Source organism: Ranitomeya imitator, chromosome 2, assembly GCF_032444005.1.
Source record: "Ranitomeya imitator isolate aRanImi1 chromosome 2, aRanImi1.pri, whole genome shotgun sequence".
NCBI lineage: Eukaryota > Metazoa > Chordata > Amphibia > Anura > Dendrobatidae > Ranitomeya > Ranitomeya imitator.
Window position 1 is genome coordinate 799,217,084 of NC_091283.1, and position 14,157 is coordinate 799,231,240.

The window sequence follows — 14,157 nt, forward strand, 5'->3', positions numbered from 1 at the left end:
GGGACCTGTTCTCTTCAACATATTCATTAATGATCTGGTAAAAGGTTTACACAGTAAAATATCGATATTTGCAGATGATACAAAACTATGTAAAGCAGTTAATACAAGAGAAGATAGTATTCTGCTACAGATGGATCTGGATAAGTTGGAAACTTGGGCTGAAAGGTGGCAGATGAGGTTTAACAATGATAAATGTAAGGTTATACACATGGGAAGAGGGAATCAATATCACCATTACACACTGAACGGGAAACCACTGGGTAAATCTGACAGGGAGAAGGATTTGGGGATCCTAGTTAATGATAAACTTACCTGGAGCAGCCAGTGCCAGGCAGCAGCTGCCAAGGCAAACAGGATCATGGGGTGCATTAAAAGAGGTCTGGATACACATGATGAGAGCATTATACTGCCTCTGTACAAATCCCTAGTTAGACCGCACATGGAGTACTGTGTCCAGTTTTGGGCACCGGTGCTCAGGAAGGATATAATGGAACTAGAGAGAGTACAAAGGAGGGCAACAAAATTAATAAAGGGGATGGGTGAACTACAATACCCAGATAGATTAGCGAAATTAGGATTATTTAGTCTAGAAAAAAGACGACTGAGGGGCGATCTAATAACCATGTATAAGTATATAAGGGGACAATACAAATATCTCGCTGAGGATCTGTTTATACCAAGGAAGGTGACGGGCACAAGGGGGCATTCTTTGCGTCTGGAGGAGAGAAGGTTTTTCCACCAACATAGAAGAGGATTCTTTACTGTTAGGGCAGTGAGAATCTGGAATTGCTTGCCTGAGGAGGTGGTGATGGCGAACTCAGTCGAGGGGTTCAAGAGAGGCCTGGATGTCTTCCTGGAGCAGAACAATATTGTATCATACAATTATTAGGTTCTGTAGAAGGACGTAGATCTGGGTATTTATTATGATGGAATATAGGCTGAACTGGATGGACAAATGTCTTTTTTCGGCCTTACTAACTATGTTACTATGATAGGAAAGATAGCTTTGCGGTCAGCACAAAAACCTACAAACAACCACGCAGAGGGTGCAAAAAGACCCTCCGCACCGACTAACGGTACGGAGGTGCTTCCTCTGCGTCCCAGAGCTTCCAGCAAGCAAGACAAACCAATATAGCAAGCTGGACAGAAAAAATAGCAAACAAAAGTAACACAAGCAGAACTTAGCTTATGCAGGGCAGACAGGCCACAAGAACGATCCAGGAGAGAGCAAGACCAATACTGGAACATTGACTGGAGGCCAGGAACAAAGAACTAGGTGGAGTTAAATAGAGCAGCACCTAACGACTTAACCTCGTCACCTGAGGAAGGAAACTCAGAAGCCACAGCCCCACTCACATCCACCAAAGGAAGCTCATGGACAGAACCAGCCGCAGTACCACTCATGACCACAGGAGGGAGCTTGACCACAGAATTCACAACATTGATGTACTCCTATACTCAAAAGCTTTGCACAAAGTGCAAAGTCAAGAAAAAATATAAGAAGGGTAAGGCTGCCGTCACACTAGCAGTATTTGGTCAGTATTTTACATCAGTATTTGTAGCCAAAACCAGGAGTTGGTGATAAATGCAGAAGTGGTGCATATGTTTCTATTATACTTTTTCTCTAATTGTTCCACTCCTGGTTTTGACTTGCAAATACTGATGTAAAATACTGACCAAATACTGCTAGTGTGACGGCAGCCTAATACAGTAATCCTCTTCAGGTGTCTGCTTCTTCTCCTTTCTTGGGAGACTGGGGGGACTGCCTCCACCCGCTTCCTGCAGGCTGATTCCCAGGTCCCTGGGCTGTAAGTGATCCAGTTTTGGGTAGTTCTGGAGCCCTAGACATGTAGGACAATTCAAAATGAAGGAAATTCAGCTCCATGGATGCCACGTATCTCATGAGCTGTACTGCTGACTCTGTATATCCTTGAAGCAATTTGTGGACATAAAACATGCACAGTTCATGGAGCTGGATTTCTTTCATTTTGCAGCCCCCTGTGTCACCTGCACCATCGCCAGCTTTCGCATAGCAGGTTGGGAACCCAAGGACTGTACAATCTCTCGGGGGTGGTAGATTCATCTCGATCCACCATGAAGAGCCTCTCCCAGGCACATTCATTTCACAAGGGTTCATTCTGTTCCCCACCCTTCTCGGATCACACCCACCACATACCAGCGATATTGCCCTTCCATACTGAGGAACCTGACCCTGGTTCTGGCCATCAGCCATCAACTCTTGTAGCCTTTGAGTCAAGTATTCCGTCTCTACTGCCCGCAAGTTGATCAAGATGTGATGATGGATCCTAAACTCTTCTATGGACCCCCATCTCAGCTGCCAGTCGTATGTAATGATATCCCCTTGGGATGCCAACTCTCGGTACCTTGCGGCTAGTGGGCCCGCTAGCTTGTCTCCAACCAGACAGAAATGAGGGAGGGGATGTAAGGGGGTGCTGCACTGTGAAGAGCTTTGTGGGGAGAACAAGTACTTTGAATTGGATTCTATAATGAATGGGCAGACAGTGTAACGACTGGCGAAGAGCGGACGTGTCCGAGTAACGATTAGCTAGATGGACAACCCTGGCTGCTGCATTAAGGTTAGACGGGAGAGGGGAAAGTCAAGTAAGGAGGAGGCCAATTAATAGAGCGTTGCAGTAGTCCAGGCGGGAGTGTTTCAGGGCGACAGTGACCCCAAGATCACGGTTTCTGAGCTCCAGAGATGCAGTAGGGAGATGGGAGAAAGTTCCACAAAGTCAACTATCACTGCAATCCTCCAGCAGTCAGGCCTTTATGGCAGAGAGGCCTCACTAAAGCTTCTCCTCAGTGCAAGACATATGAAAGCCCACATAGAGTTGCCTAAAAAACACATGAAGGGCTCCCAGACTATGAGAAATAAGATTCTCTGGTCTGATGAGATGAAGATAGACCTTTTTGGTGATAATTCTAAGAGGTATGTGTGGAGAAAACCAGGCACTGCTCATCACCTTCCCAATACAATCCCAACAGTGAAACATGGTGGTGGCAGCATCATACTATGGGGGTGTTTTCCAGCTGCAGGGACACAACGACTGGTTGTCATTGAAGGAAACATGAATGCAAGTACAGAAATATCCTGGATGAAAACCTCTTCCAGAGTGCTCTGAAGCTCAGACTTGGCCGAAGGTTCACCTTCCAACAAGACAAGACCCTAAGCACACAGCTAAAATAACAAAGGAGTGGCTTTAGAACAACTCTGTGACCTTTCTTGACTGGCCCAGCCTGAGCCCTGACCTAAACACAACTGAGCATCTCTGGAGAGACCTGAAAATGGCTGTCCACCAATGTTCCCCATCAAACTTGATGGAACTGGAGAGGATCTGCAAGGAAGAGTGGCAGAGGATTTCCAAATCTAGGTGTGAAAAAACTAGTTTCATCATTCCCAAGAAGACTCATGGCTGTACTAGCTCAAAAGGGTGCTTCTACTCAATACTGAGCAAAGGGTCTGAATACTTATGACAATGTGATATTTCAGTATTTCCTTTTTTATAAATTTGCAAAAATTACTAGATTTCTTTTATTTCAAGATGGGGTGCAGAGTGCACATTAATGAGAAAAAAATGAACATTTTTGAATTTACCAAATGGCTGCAATGAAACAAAGAGTGAAAAATGTAAAAGGTTAGGAATACTTTCCGTACCCACTGTGAGCAGACCGTTCTCTGTAGTCTAATTTGTTTATTGGTCAACAGATGGATGTATAGAATTGGAATGTATGAATGTGGATAGATGGTAAAACTACAAGAATACAAAAAACAGGTATAAGCATTGAGCTTAGAATATCACATAACTATAACATTTACAAATAACAGTGAAAGCACACAGCAAGATGGAGATTGTACATGTAAACTCATGACCTAGCAACAATCACCGTCTGATTTAACAACAGTTCTGAATACACAATACCACAGAACAGTTCTCTTACCAGATAGAATTTATCCTGGATAATACAGTTTTGGTAACATAAAGCAGGAGAAAGTTTTACATAACTGATCTGCTAGACTGTTTCTTACAAATTTACAGCTTCACCAGGACCTTCTTACCCAAAATGCATTGGTTTCTCCCACAATGCAATTGACATCTGTACAGAAAAACATGTAATACAATTAAACGTCACCAGACACTGCTATTACCCCATTAGACATCACTAACAGAGTGTTACAGCTTAAAGTGACAGTAGTAATTTTAACCTAGTCTTTTGCTGGAATGGGCACATCTGTTCACTACTAATTCGAATATGGGGGAAAGTGCAGTACCCGGCCATGGCCATTATTCCATTGATGTAGTTTCCCAACTCTGCACATCTGGCTGCTATTGACAACAGGAACAGCTATTAGGCCATCAATATGAAAGTCCTGGACCACTACTTTAAAGGGAACCTGTCACCCACCCAGGGCGTTTTTAAGTAAAAGAGCGACCTTCAGCAGCAGTAAGGCTGCATTCTGTTAAGGTGGCTCTTATGTTTAGTATCCCTAGGAAAGCTAAAATAATTACTTTTTTATAAATTTCGCATCATACCTCTATTGAGTCAGGGAGGTATGATTTCTCCCTCACTCAAGCGCCTCGCAGCTGTCTATCACCCCACCGGGCGCCGCCTCCTCTGTCTTGTGCCATCACCTGCGCCTGCGCTCTGCAATTAATAATCGGGCATGCGCCATACACGCTGCCCTCGAACTTACATCAAGTGATGTAAGTAGATCACACCTGCGCACAGTGGAGGCCCCAGATTCCGCCCCGTAGTGTGTTATGATGTATTCACACTGCGGGGCTGGGAATCTGGTGCTTGTGCAGTGGAGCAGGTCACCGTGCTCCATTGAATATAGTGCCAAAGTCTCACAAGATTTGTGAAGTCTCGCGAGACTTCGGCACTATCTTCAATGGAGCATGGTGACCCGCTCCATTGCGCAGGCACCAGATTCCCAGCCCCACAGTGTGAATACATCATAACACACTGCGTGGCGGGATCTGAGGCCTCAGCTACACAAAGGTGCCGGTGACATCACGACAGAGAGGAGGCTGTGCCCGGAGGACACGGGGATGATTGACACCTCGGAGGTGGTTGACACCGGGGGAGAAGACATATCTCCGTGACTCAATAGAAGTATGGCGCGAAATTTATAAAAGTAATTATTTCAGCATTCCTAGGGATGCTAAACATAAGAGCCACCCTCATAGAATGGAGCCTTAGTGCTGCTGAAGGTGGCTCTTTTACTTAAAAACGCTCTGGGGGGTGACAGGCTCCCTTTAAACTCTGTTTTTTTTTTAAAAAAAAACCATAGGTTATATACTTGTGCAAACTGTTTGTACTGAAGATGAGTGATGATGACCTTTAAATAACTATATCTACATAGATTAAATGACTGTAATGGGCATGTCAGATGTTAAGGAACCTGGTGACATAAAGAGATAACCTTTATGGATCCTTCCTGCTGCTATGGATCCTTCTTCTTTTCTTCAACCAATGGGATGTTGTATAATAATGGTGTATGAAACACCACAGTTTTCCTTATTTCCCATCTCTTCTCCCCTTTTATTTATCACTGTTTTATTTTTATAGCACCTGACACTTCCATTGTTGGCTGTCTCCCTGCTCTCCTCTTGTGGGTCATCTATGCTTTATGGCTACAATTTAGCAGTAGTGAATTCTCCATCAGAGGTAAGAGGAAACATTAATGAGCTATTGTATCCGAAGCCTTGTGTATAAGCAGTATATATACACTTACACAACCAAGTTGTATTTCTTTATTGTCTCTATTTGGGGAACTCTCTACTAGGGTGAGCGAACCCGGACTGAAAAGTTTGGGGTACGCACCTAGGTATCCGGTACCGAACCCAAAACAGACTTTTTACTGTGTGTTCAGTTTCCTGTCTAGGTTCATGGATGTCATTGACCGATGCAGCATTTGACCCCACCCTTATAAAGGCCGGATTATGAGTGCCACCTCCATTATGCTCTCATTAGTGTAGGGATAGGACACAGCTGGAGTGAGGGACAGTTAGTGACTGTGCACTCTGTAAAAAATGTTGTGTGTACCCTACAACCCATATCTGTGGTAGTACTGTGCTAGTACTGTGCTTAAAGCCTCTGTGTGTACCCTGCAATCCCCATCTGTGGGAGTACTGTCCTTTAAGCCACTGTGTGTACTCTGCACCTACTCTATATCTGTGGAAGTACTGTCCTTTAAAGGCCCCTTCACATTAAGCGACGCTGCAGCGATACCGACAACGATCCGGATCGCTGCAGCGTCGGTTTGGTCGCTGGAGAGCTGTCACACAGACCGCTCTCCAGCGACCAACGATGCCGGTAACCAGGGTAAACATCGGGTAACTAAGCGCAGGGCCGCGCTTAGTAACCCGATGTTTACCCTGGTTACCTTCCTAAAAGTAAAAAAAACAAACAGTACATACTTACCTAATGCTGTCTGTCCTCCAGCGCTGTGCTCTGCACTCCTCCTGTACTGGCTGTGTGAGCACAGCGGCCGGAAAGCAGAGCGGTGACGTCACCGCTCTGCTTTCCGGCTGACCGACGCTCACAGCCAGTACAGGAGGAGTGCAGAGCACAGCGCCGGGGACAGACAGTGGTAGGTAAGTATGTAGTGTTTGTTTTTTTAACGTTTACACTAGTAACCAGGGTAAACATCGGGTTACTAAGCGCGGCCCTGCGCTTAGTTACCCGATGTTTACCCTGGTTACCAGTGAAGACATCGCTGGATCGGTGTCACACACGCCGATCCAGCGATGTCCACGGGAGATCCAGCGACGAAATAAAGTTCTGGACTTTCTTCAGCGACCAACGATCTCCCAGCAGGGGCCTGATCGTTGGTCGCTGTCACACATAACGATTTTATTAACGATATCGTTGCTACGTCACAAAAAGCAACGATATCATTAACAATATCGTTATGTGTGAAGGTACCTTAAGCTGCTCTGTGTACTCTGCACTCCCATGCCTGTGGGAGTACTGTTAATTTAAGGCGCTGTATATTTTCTAGTAGTCTGAGAAATAAATAATTGGCATTAGCCATCTCATTGCCATTAGTAGGCAAATTAAACAACTTTTCAAGACCTCTGTGACATACTTTTCTCCCAAATTTTTTGGGGAAAATGGGTGGTGCGTCTTATAGTCCGAATTCAGGCTTACTTGGGGGGGTTGTGGCAGTGGTGGAGCAGAGTGGAGCAGGGTCCCTTCCTTAGGGAGCCAGCAGTAGAAGTGTGGTGATGCTGCAACCCGGTGTCGGTGGTGAGCAGAGCAGAGTGCATAATTGGTTTCCTGGTGGCGATCTTGCCGAAGCTGTGGCTACCAAAGGCAGCATGTGCGTAGATTAGGATCGTGGTCCAGCCGAGATCTCAATCTGTGCACTTCCAGCGGCCATTTTCTTGAGACTGTGGGCTCCGGGGGCTCACGGCTCTAATAAAACACCTTCCTCTGGTGCACACAGCCAATAGGATGTTATGTGTCCCTTTTGTAGGCCTTTTGTAGGCCTGAATACCGCTGCACAAATGGTGAGGACACAATATGTTGAAAAGGTGTTAGATTGGATGGCTGAGAGTGGCTCCAGTTCCTTTGCATTAGCTTCCATCCGGTCTGATGCAGAAATTGCACAGTTTGCACCTGGGGACCATGGGCACTCGGCTTCCACCTCACCTCCTTGCAAGTCAGTCAAGCAGTCTCTTCTGCTTTTTGAGATCTCTGCTGGCTGGGGTTACGTGGCCCATCCACCTGCCTCTGCTCCAGAAGTGGAAGAGACTGAGTGCACTAATACTTAACCACTTGTTAGGTTAGAGGATGAGTATGTGGGTGGGCTAGTGCACACAGTCAGTGGACCACCGCAACACATGGCAACTGAGTATCGTCATCATCTGACAACTGCATCGTCTTTATGCAGTGTACAGACTCGCAAGGAGGGCAGGGTTGAGGAGTTGGTGGAAGATGATGCGGAGGATGCTGAGGTCCTAGACATGGAGCGGAGGCCATCCTAGTGATGTGCATAGTTCAGAGGAAGAGGAGGTGGCCACACTGCCACAAGAGCACAACAAAAAAGGGAGCAGGGTGCAAAGGCACAGTATATAGCCCCTATCGAGTAAAACGGGTGCTACTGCCCACTGCGCCGCTGATATAACACACCAAAGACAGCTCAATAGAGCTCTCTGGCATGGCATTTCTTCAGGGAATATGCTGACGACCATTGACATCTGCTTTGCAATCTGTGCAATAAGACCCTGAAGCGAGGCATAAATGTTAAGAACCTGAGAACCACATGTATGACTAGGCATCTGTTTCAAGCATGAGGGGCAGTGGAGTACACACCTTAAAAAGCATGAAAGATCTGAGTCTCTTCCTGCTGCCTATGCTGCTGCCGTCTCAGCCTCTTCTTCCCGCTTGCGATCAACAGGACCACCTGTCTAACCGCAAAGAGAGGATGTGACAGCATCACCACCACCACAAGTGTCACCAAGCATTTCCACACCATCCCATGGAAGCGTTCAGCTTTCTATCCTCCAAATCCTCGACAGAGAGAGGAGATGCCAACCTAGCCAGCCATGAGCCATCATGGTCCTGAATGACAGTATTTCCAAATTACTGGCCTTTGAAATGCTGATATTCTGGCTGGTGGAGACAGACACTTTAAAAAAAAAAACTGATGGTGGCTGTCTCCTAGTACATTCTTCCCAGCCCCCTCTACTTTTCTAGGCAGGCCATCCCTGCGCTGCACAAACATGTTGCGGATCAAATCAAGTGGGCGCAATGCCATCAGTGGCAAAGTCCACATAACCAACGATACATGTACCAGTAAGCATGACCAGGGACGTTACATCTCGCTAACTGCCCACTGGGTAAATGTAGTGGCGGCTTGGGCACAGGTGGGAAGTGTTCTAGCTCATGTCCTACCACCACTAACACCTAGTACAGTATTACTGGATGTTTATCTGTCCAGGTTGCCTCCTCCTTCTCTTCTTCCTCCACCACCTTCTCATTCGGTCACAGGAAGACCTGCACCACCAACTTGAGCACAACCAGATGGAACGACAGCAGGCTGTTCTTAAACTCCTCTGTTTGGGGACAAAACCCCCAAACAACATGCAGGAGCCGTGGACTGGGATCAAACAGCCGACCAAAGAGTGGTGCCAGTGAACCTCAAGCCTGGCCTGGTGGTGTGCAATAATGGGCGAAATTTCATAGCAGATCTGGACCTAGCAGATTTGACGCACAGCCCTTGCCTGGCGCATGTGCTAAACTTGATGATGCAGAGCTTCCTGAAAAACTACCTACACATATCGGAGCTGCTGCTGAAAATGCAGGCAGTGTGTCTGCATTTTTGGCATTCTCACCCTGCTGCTGCTTGCCTGTCTGCGCTGCAGCATCACTTTTACCTTCCCGATCACTGATATGCAATGTACCAAGATGGTGGAACTCCACCTTGCATATGCTGGAGAGACCGCAACAGGCAATAGTGGAGTTTCAGCTGCAGCGTGCACAGCTGCGTCGCACTGCAGGACACCACCACTTCACCACCAATGACTGGGCCTTCATGTGAGAGTGTGTGTCATGTAGAACTGCTTTGAATATTCCACCAACATGGCCAGTATTGATGACGCCATCATGAACATTAATGTACCAGTTATATGCCTTCTGGAAAAAACAATTCAGGCCATGATGGATGAGGTAGTGGCACAGGAGGAAGTGGAGCAGGAGGCGGCGGAGCAGAGCCAATTCACTCCGTTATCAGGCCTGTCATCCACACATGATATAGAAGATGCTAAGCACAGCCTAAATAGGGGAGGTGCACAGTCATAGGTGCCCAAACCTGAACGTATACAATATAAAGTGACTAGCACACTCCAGGGTGTTGTGATGTAAAAAAGTGGGGATTTATTACATACAGTAAATCACAAACGTTTCGGTCGATGCTGGACCTTCATCAGTGTGCTAGGTATAATTGTATACTTGTATGGCCCCAAAAACAATAGAATACTCGGATTTGCATCAATCAGACATGCTGGAAAATAAGCAACAAGCCGGGAAGAAACAGAACCAGGCTGGTCAACTGACGGTGAGTCAGAATAATGGGTGGCGCTGAGGCTTAAAAGAGTGTGTCACTCTATTAGCGGTGGATACCGCATTTATCCCTAGTGTCCCGGCGTATTGACAGCTCTTTTAAGCCTCAGCGCCACCCATTATTCTGACTCACCGTCAGTTGACCAGCCTGGTTCTGTTTCTTCCCGGCTTGTTGCTTTTTTTCCAGCATGTCTGATTGATGCAAATCCGAGTATTCTATTGTTTTTGGGGCCATACAAGTATACAGATATACCTAGCACACTGATGAAGGTCCAGCATCGACCGAAACGTTTGTGATTTACTGTATGTAATAAATCCCCACTTTTTTGCATCACAACACCCTGGAGTGTGCTAGTCACTTTATATTGTCATCCACACATGTCTCAGAGGGTGGGTTATTTTACCACCATCGGCCAGGTACCCAACTGTAAAGCCAGCGAAGAGTTGTGGATGATGACGATGAAGATGAGGAGGAGGTGGAGAGGAGGAACAACCATGTTCACAGCAGGGTGGCACTCAAGTTAGCTTACAAGCATTATTGGAGCATGGCTTGGGGGATATACAGAGAACCCATACTAAATACTTCCCACCGAGGACAGCTTGTCATTGTCACTGGGCAGCCTGGCACACATGAGCCAGTACATGCAGCAATGCCTGCAGAATGACCACTGAATTGATGTATTTTTACCTCTGCTCCATTTAACCTGTGGGTCTCCAAATTGGACACACAGCCTGAGCTTGCCCTTTATCCTTTAAAGGTGCCGGCCTGCCCTGCAGCTAGTGTACTATCACAGTAGGAGGTGTCATCACATACACCTGTCTACATCCAACGTGGGGAAGCTAACATTCCTTAAAATGGATCCAACAGGACTTATCCATACCTTTTGGATGACTAGACAACTTTAACAGCAGCACCCAGCCAATATTCTCTATGTGCCATTCGTTTCATTTGGGGACCTCCTCTCCAAATAAAAACCCCAAAAACTGTAGTGGCTTCCTCCTCCTCTGCCTCTTCCACCTCCGGGCGCCTGTCTGCTGGGGTGTGCGCGGCGGCTGCTTCTAACACGGTGGCCGGTTCCAGCATGCAGCCGCTTCCATCCGTGGCAGATCGCTCTCAGTGCAGCTGCCGCTTCCTGCTGGGTTCAGCAGCCGCCTCACTTCCGGCCGCAATGATTGCCGGAGAACAGGATGGCAGCGCAGGCCTCAGGAGAGGCCTATCAGCACAGTCAGGCCGCATGGCGCAGTGAGGAGGGCAGGATCAACCAGGTAAAGATGCATATAAAAATGTGGTATGGGGATCTATTGCCACCGGCCATACTGATAAGGAGCACCCGGCTAGTGTGCCTTCATATGGAGGAAACGGGCAGACCTGAGAGCCCACAGCAAACACAGGGGCATGTGACTAGGCTATTCAAAGACACACAAGAAGCATTGTGGTATATCTCCCTAGTTGCTTGGAGGTAAAACATGGAATCTCTGTATATTTTAGGGAGAGCCTCCCACCCCTGCAGCTGAAAAGAAAAAACCTAGGAAGAATAAATGTCCCATTTGTGCGGCTAGATTTCTGAAGAACTGGCGGAAGCCACTCTGCAAATTATGCACATCTAAAATCGTCGGTGAAGAACAGACTTCATTGTTAACCAACATGAGGGCAATGATACGTCAGGAGGTTCAGGCATCCATCTCGAATATGAATCTTCCTCAGACCAGTCAGACAGAACCGCAGAAATCACGGAAAAGACCGAGAGAGTCAAGTCCTTCTTCTGACGAAGAAGATATGGAGCAGTTGGATCAAGAGGAAAGAGAAGAGCCATTAGGAAGAGGAAAGAAATACCTTTTCTCGGCGGCTGATACGGATGAGCTCCTACATGCAGTGCGTAACACCATGCAGTTACAGGACACTCCGGAGGAAACCTCGATTCAAGATGAAATGTTTGATGGTTTGCATGCCCAAGTCACGAAAGTTTTTCCGGTTAACAATCATATCAGTTCCATGATATTAGAGGAATGGCAGGAAGCGGAGAAAAGACTGGTGGTGCCTAGAGACTTTAGACTCCATCCAAACCTTTATATCCTCTGGATTATAAGGTAAACGAAGTTCCCAAAATAGATGTGCCATTAGCAAAAGTGGCAAAGAAGATGTCGATTCCGTTTGAGGACTCCTCCATGTTAAAAGATCCAATGGATTGCAAAGCAGATGGACTGTTTAGGAGAACTTGGAAATCCTCGGCGACAATAATACGGGCCAATATAGCGGCAACCTCAGTAGCACCTATGGATGGACAATTTAGAGGAACATCTCAGGGCTAAAACCTCCAGAAATGTTATCCTTAAATCCCTTCCATTACTAGGTTAGGGGAAATGCAGGCTCTATCCATACACGATCCATACCTTCAGATCTTTTACAATAGAATAGTCTTAAGACTTAACCCAGCCTTTCTCCCCAAGGTAGTTTCATGCACAAACATGAACCAAGAAGTAATTCTTCCCTCGTTCTGCCAACACCCTAGAAACTTGAAGGAAGGGGTCTATCACAACCTTGACGTAAGAGACTGTTTTAAAATACCTGGGGGCGACGGAAGGTTGGAGACGAGACAATAACCTTTTCATACAGTACGGAGAACCAAATAAAGGTTGTAAGGCAGCAAAATCAACCATTGCAAGGTGGATTAAATCTACTGTAAATCGAGCGTATACAGTCCAGGGGAAGGATCCCCCAGATATCCTTAGAGCCCACTCAACCCGAGCTATTGCCACATCTTGGGCAGAGAAAGGGGGAGCTTCTGCAGAACAGATCTGTAGGGCGGCAACTTGGACTAGTCTTTCTACCTTTGCCAAACACTACAAACTAGATGTCTCATCAGAGCAGTTAGCTTTTGGTAGAAAAGTATTACATGCAGTAGTCCCACCCTAGGTTACCATTCTTTGGTATTCCTCCAATGATGCTGTCAGGTGGTGAACTGGAAAACAGTAATTAGACCTACCGGTAATTATATTTCCAGGAATCCATCCTGACAGCACTACTAGTTCCCTCCCACTGCAAGTTTGTAGATAGACTAATGTGATGTAAAATTGGTGTGAATTGTTAATAAACTCTTTTTTTGCATCCATCCAGATGTGGTACTTGGAAAATCACTGGTGGGTCGAAATAGGGAGGGTCCTTTTTAACCGCTTTTTGTTCCTGTCCCACTAAGGGTGAGAAGGACGCCTTCCAATGGTGCTGTCAGGATGGATTCCTGGAAATACAATTACCGGTAGGTCTAATTACCCTTTTTATACTCTTAGGCAACCGTATCTGTGATAGTACTGTGCCAAAATCTATTGTGTGTATTCTTTATATATAAAGCCAGGAGGAACCCAGTAAACTTAAAATATAACTTTTAATTATCTCTTCTAAAACATTTTCCGATGGACAAAACAAAACAAAGTGCATATAGTGCTCAAAACAACCAGTGCTCAATTAAAAAAATGGTTTGATCTCACCACATCAGTCGCTTGTTCAGGAGCATCCAAACGTACATACGGAAGCACGGGGAATAAAGTATATGAGTATGCAGAGTAACTATACTACCCGGTCGTGCCCCTGTACTGCTCCCGTCCTGACAAGGACAGTACCCAAGTCAGACTAAATCTTGTACCCACCATAAACAGAGATAAACATCCCTACGCGTTTCCTCTCCCATAGGGGAGACTCCTCAGGGGAACAAAAAGAATTCGGGGGTATACCTCTAATACTGTATGTAATTAAGAGGTGTATAGCCCCTGCATTGGCAGGTGGCTACTATGTGTCCAGTGCACCTGACTTTTGGTGTGGACTATGGATGTTTATCTCTGTTTATGGTGGGTACAAGATTTAGTCTGACTTGGGTACTGTCCTTGTCAGGACGGGAGCAGTACAGGGGCACGACCGGGTAGTATAGTTACTCTGCATACTCATATACTTTATTCCCCGTGCTTCCGTATGTACGTTTGGATGCTCCTGAACAAGCGACTGATGTGGTGAGATCAAACCATTTTTTTAATTGAGCACTGGTTGTTTTGAGCACTATATGCACTTTGTTTTGT

The 14,157-nt window shown here is 46.2% G+C and overlaps 1 protein-coding gene across 3 annotated transcripts in view; it reads left to right on the forward strand.

The window, feature by feature from the left end:
- The window catches only part of LOC138665851 (solute carrier family 2, facilitated glucose transporter member 9-like), a 147,546-nt gene that overhangs the window by 22,773 nt on the left and 110,616 nt on the right, over positions 1–14,157 (forward strand). For 2 of the 3 annotated variants that reach the window (XM_069753750.1, XM_069753751.1), the window contains exon 2: positions 5,593–5,691. The exons of the other annotated variant lie outside the window; for it this stretch is intronic. In XM_069753750.1, coding sequence (XP_069609851.1) covers positions 5,593–5,691 — 99 coding nt within the window. The remainder of the gene's footprint in view (positions 1–5,592; positions 5,692–14,157) is intronic. 3 annotated transcript variants of the gene reach the window in all.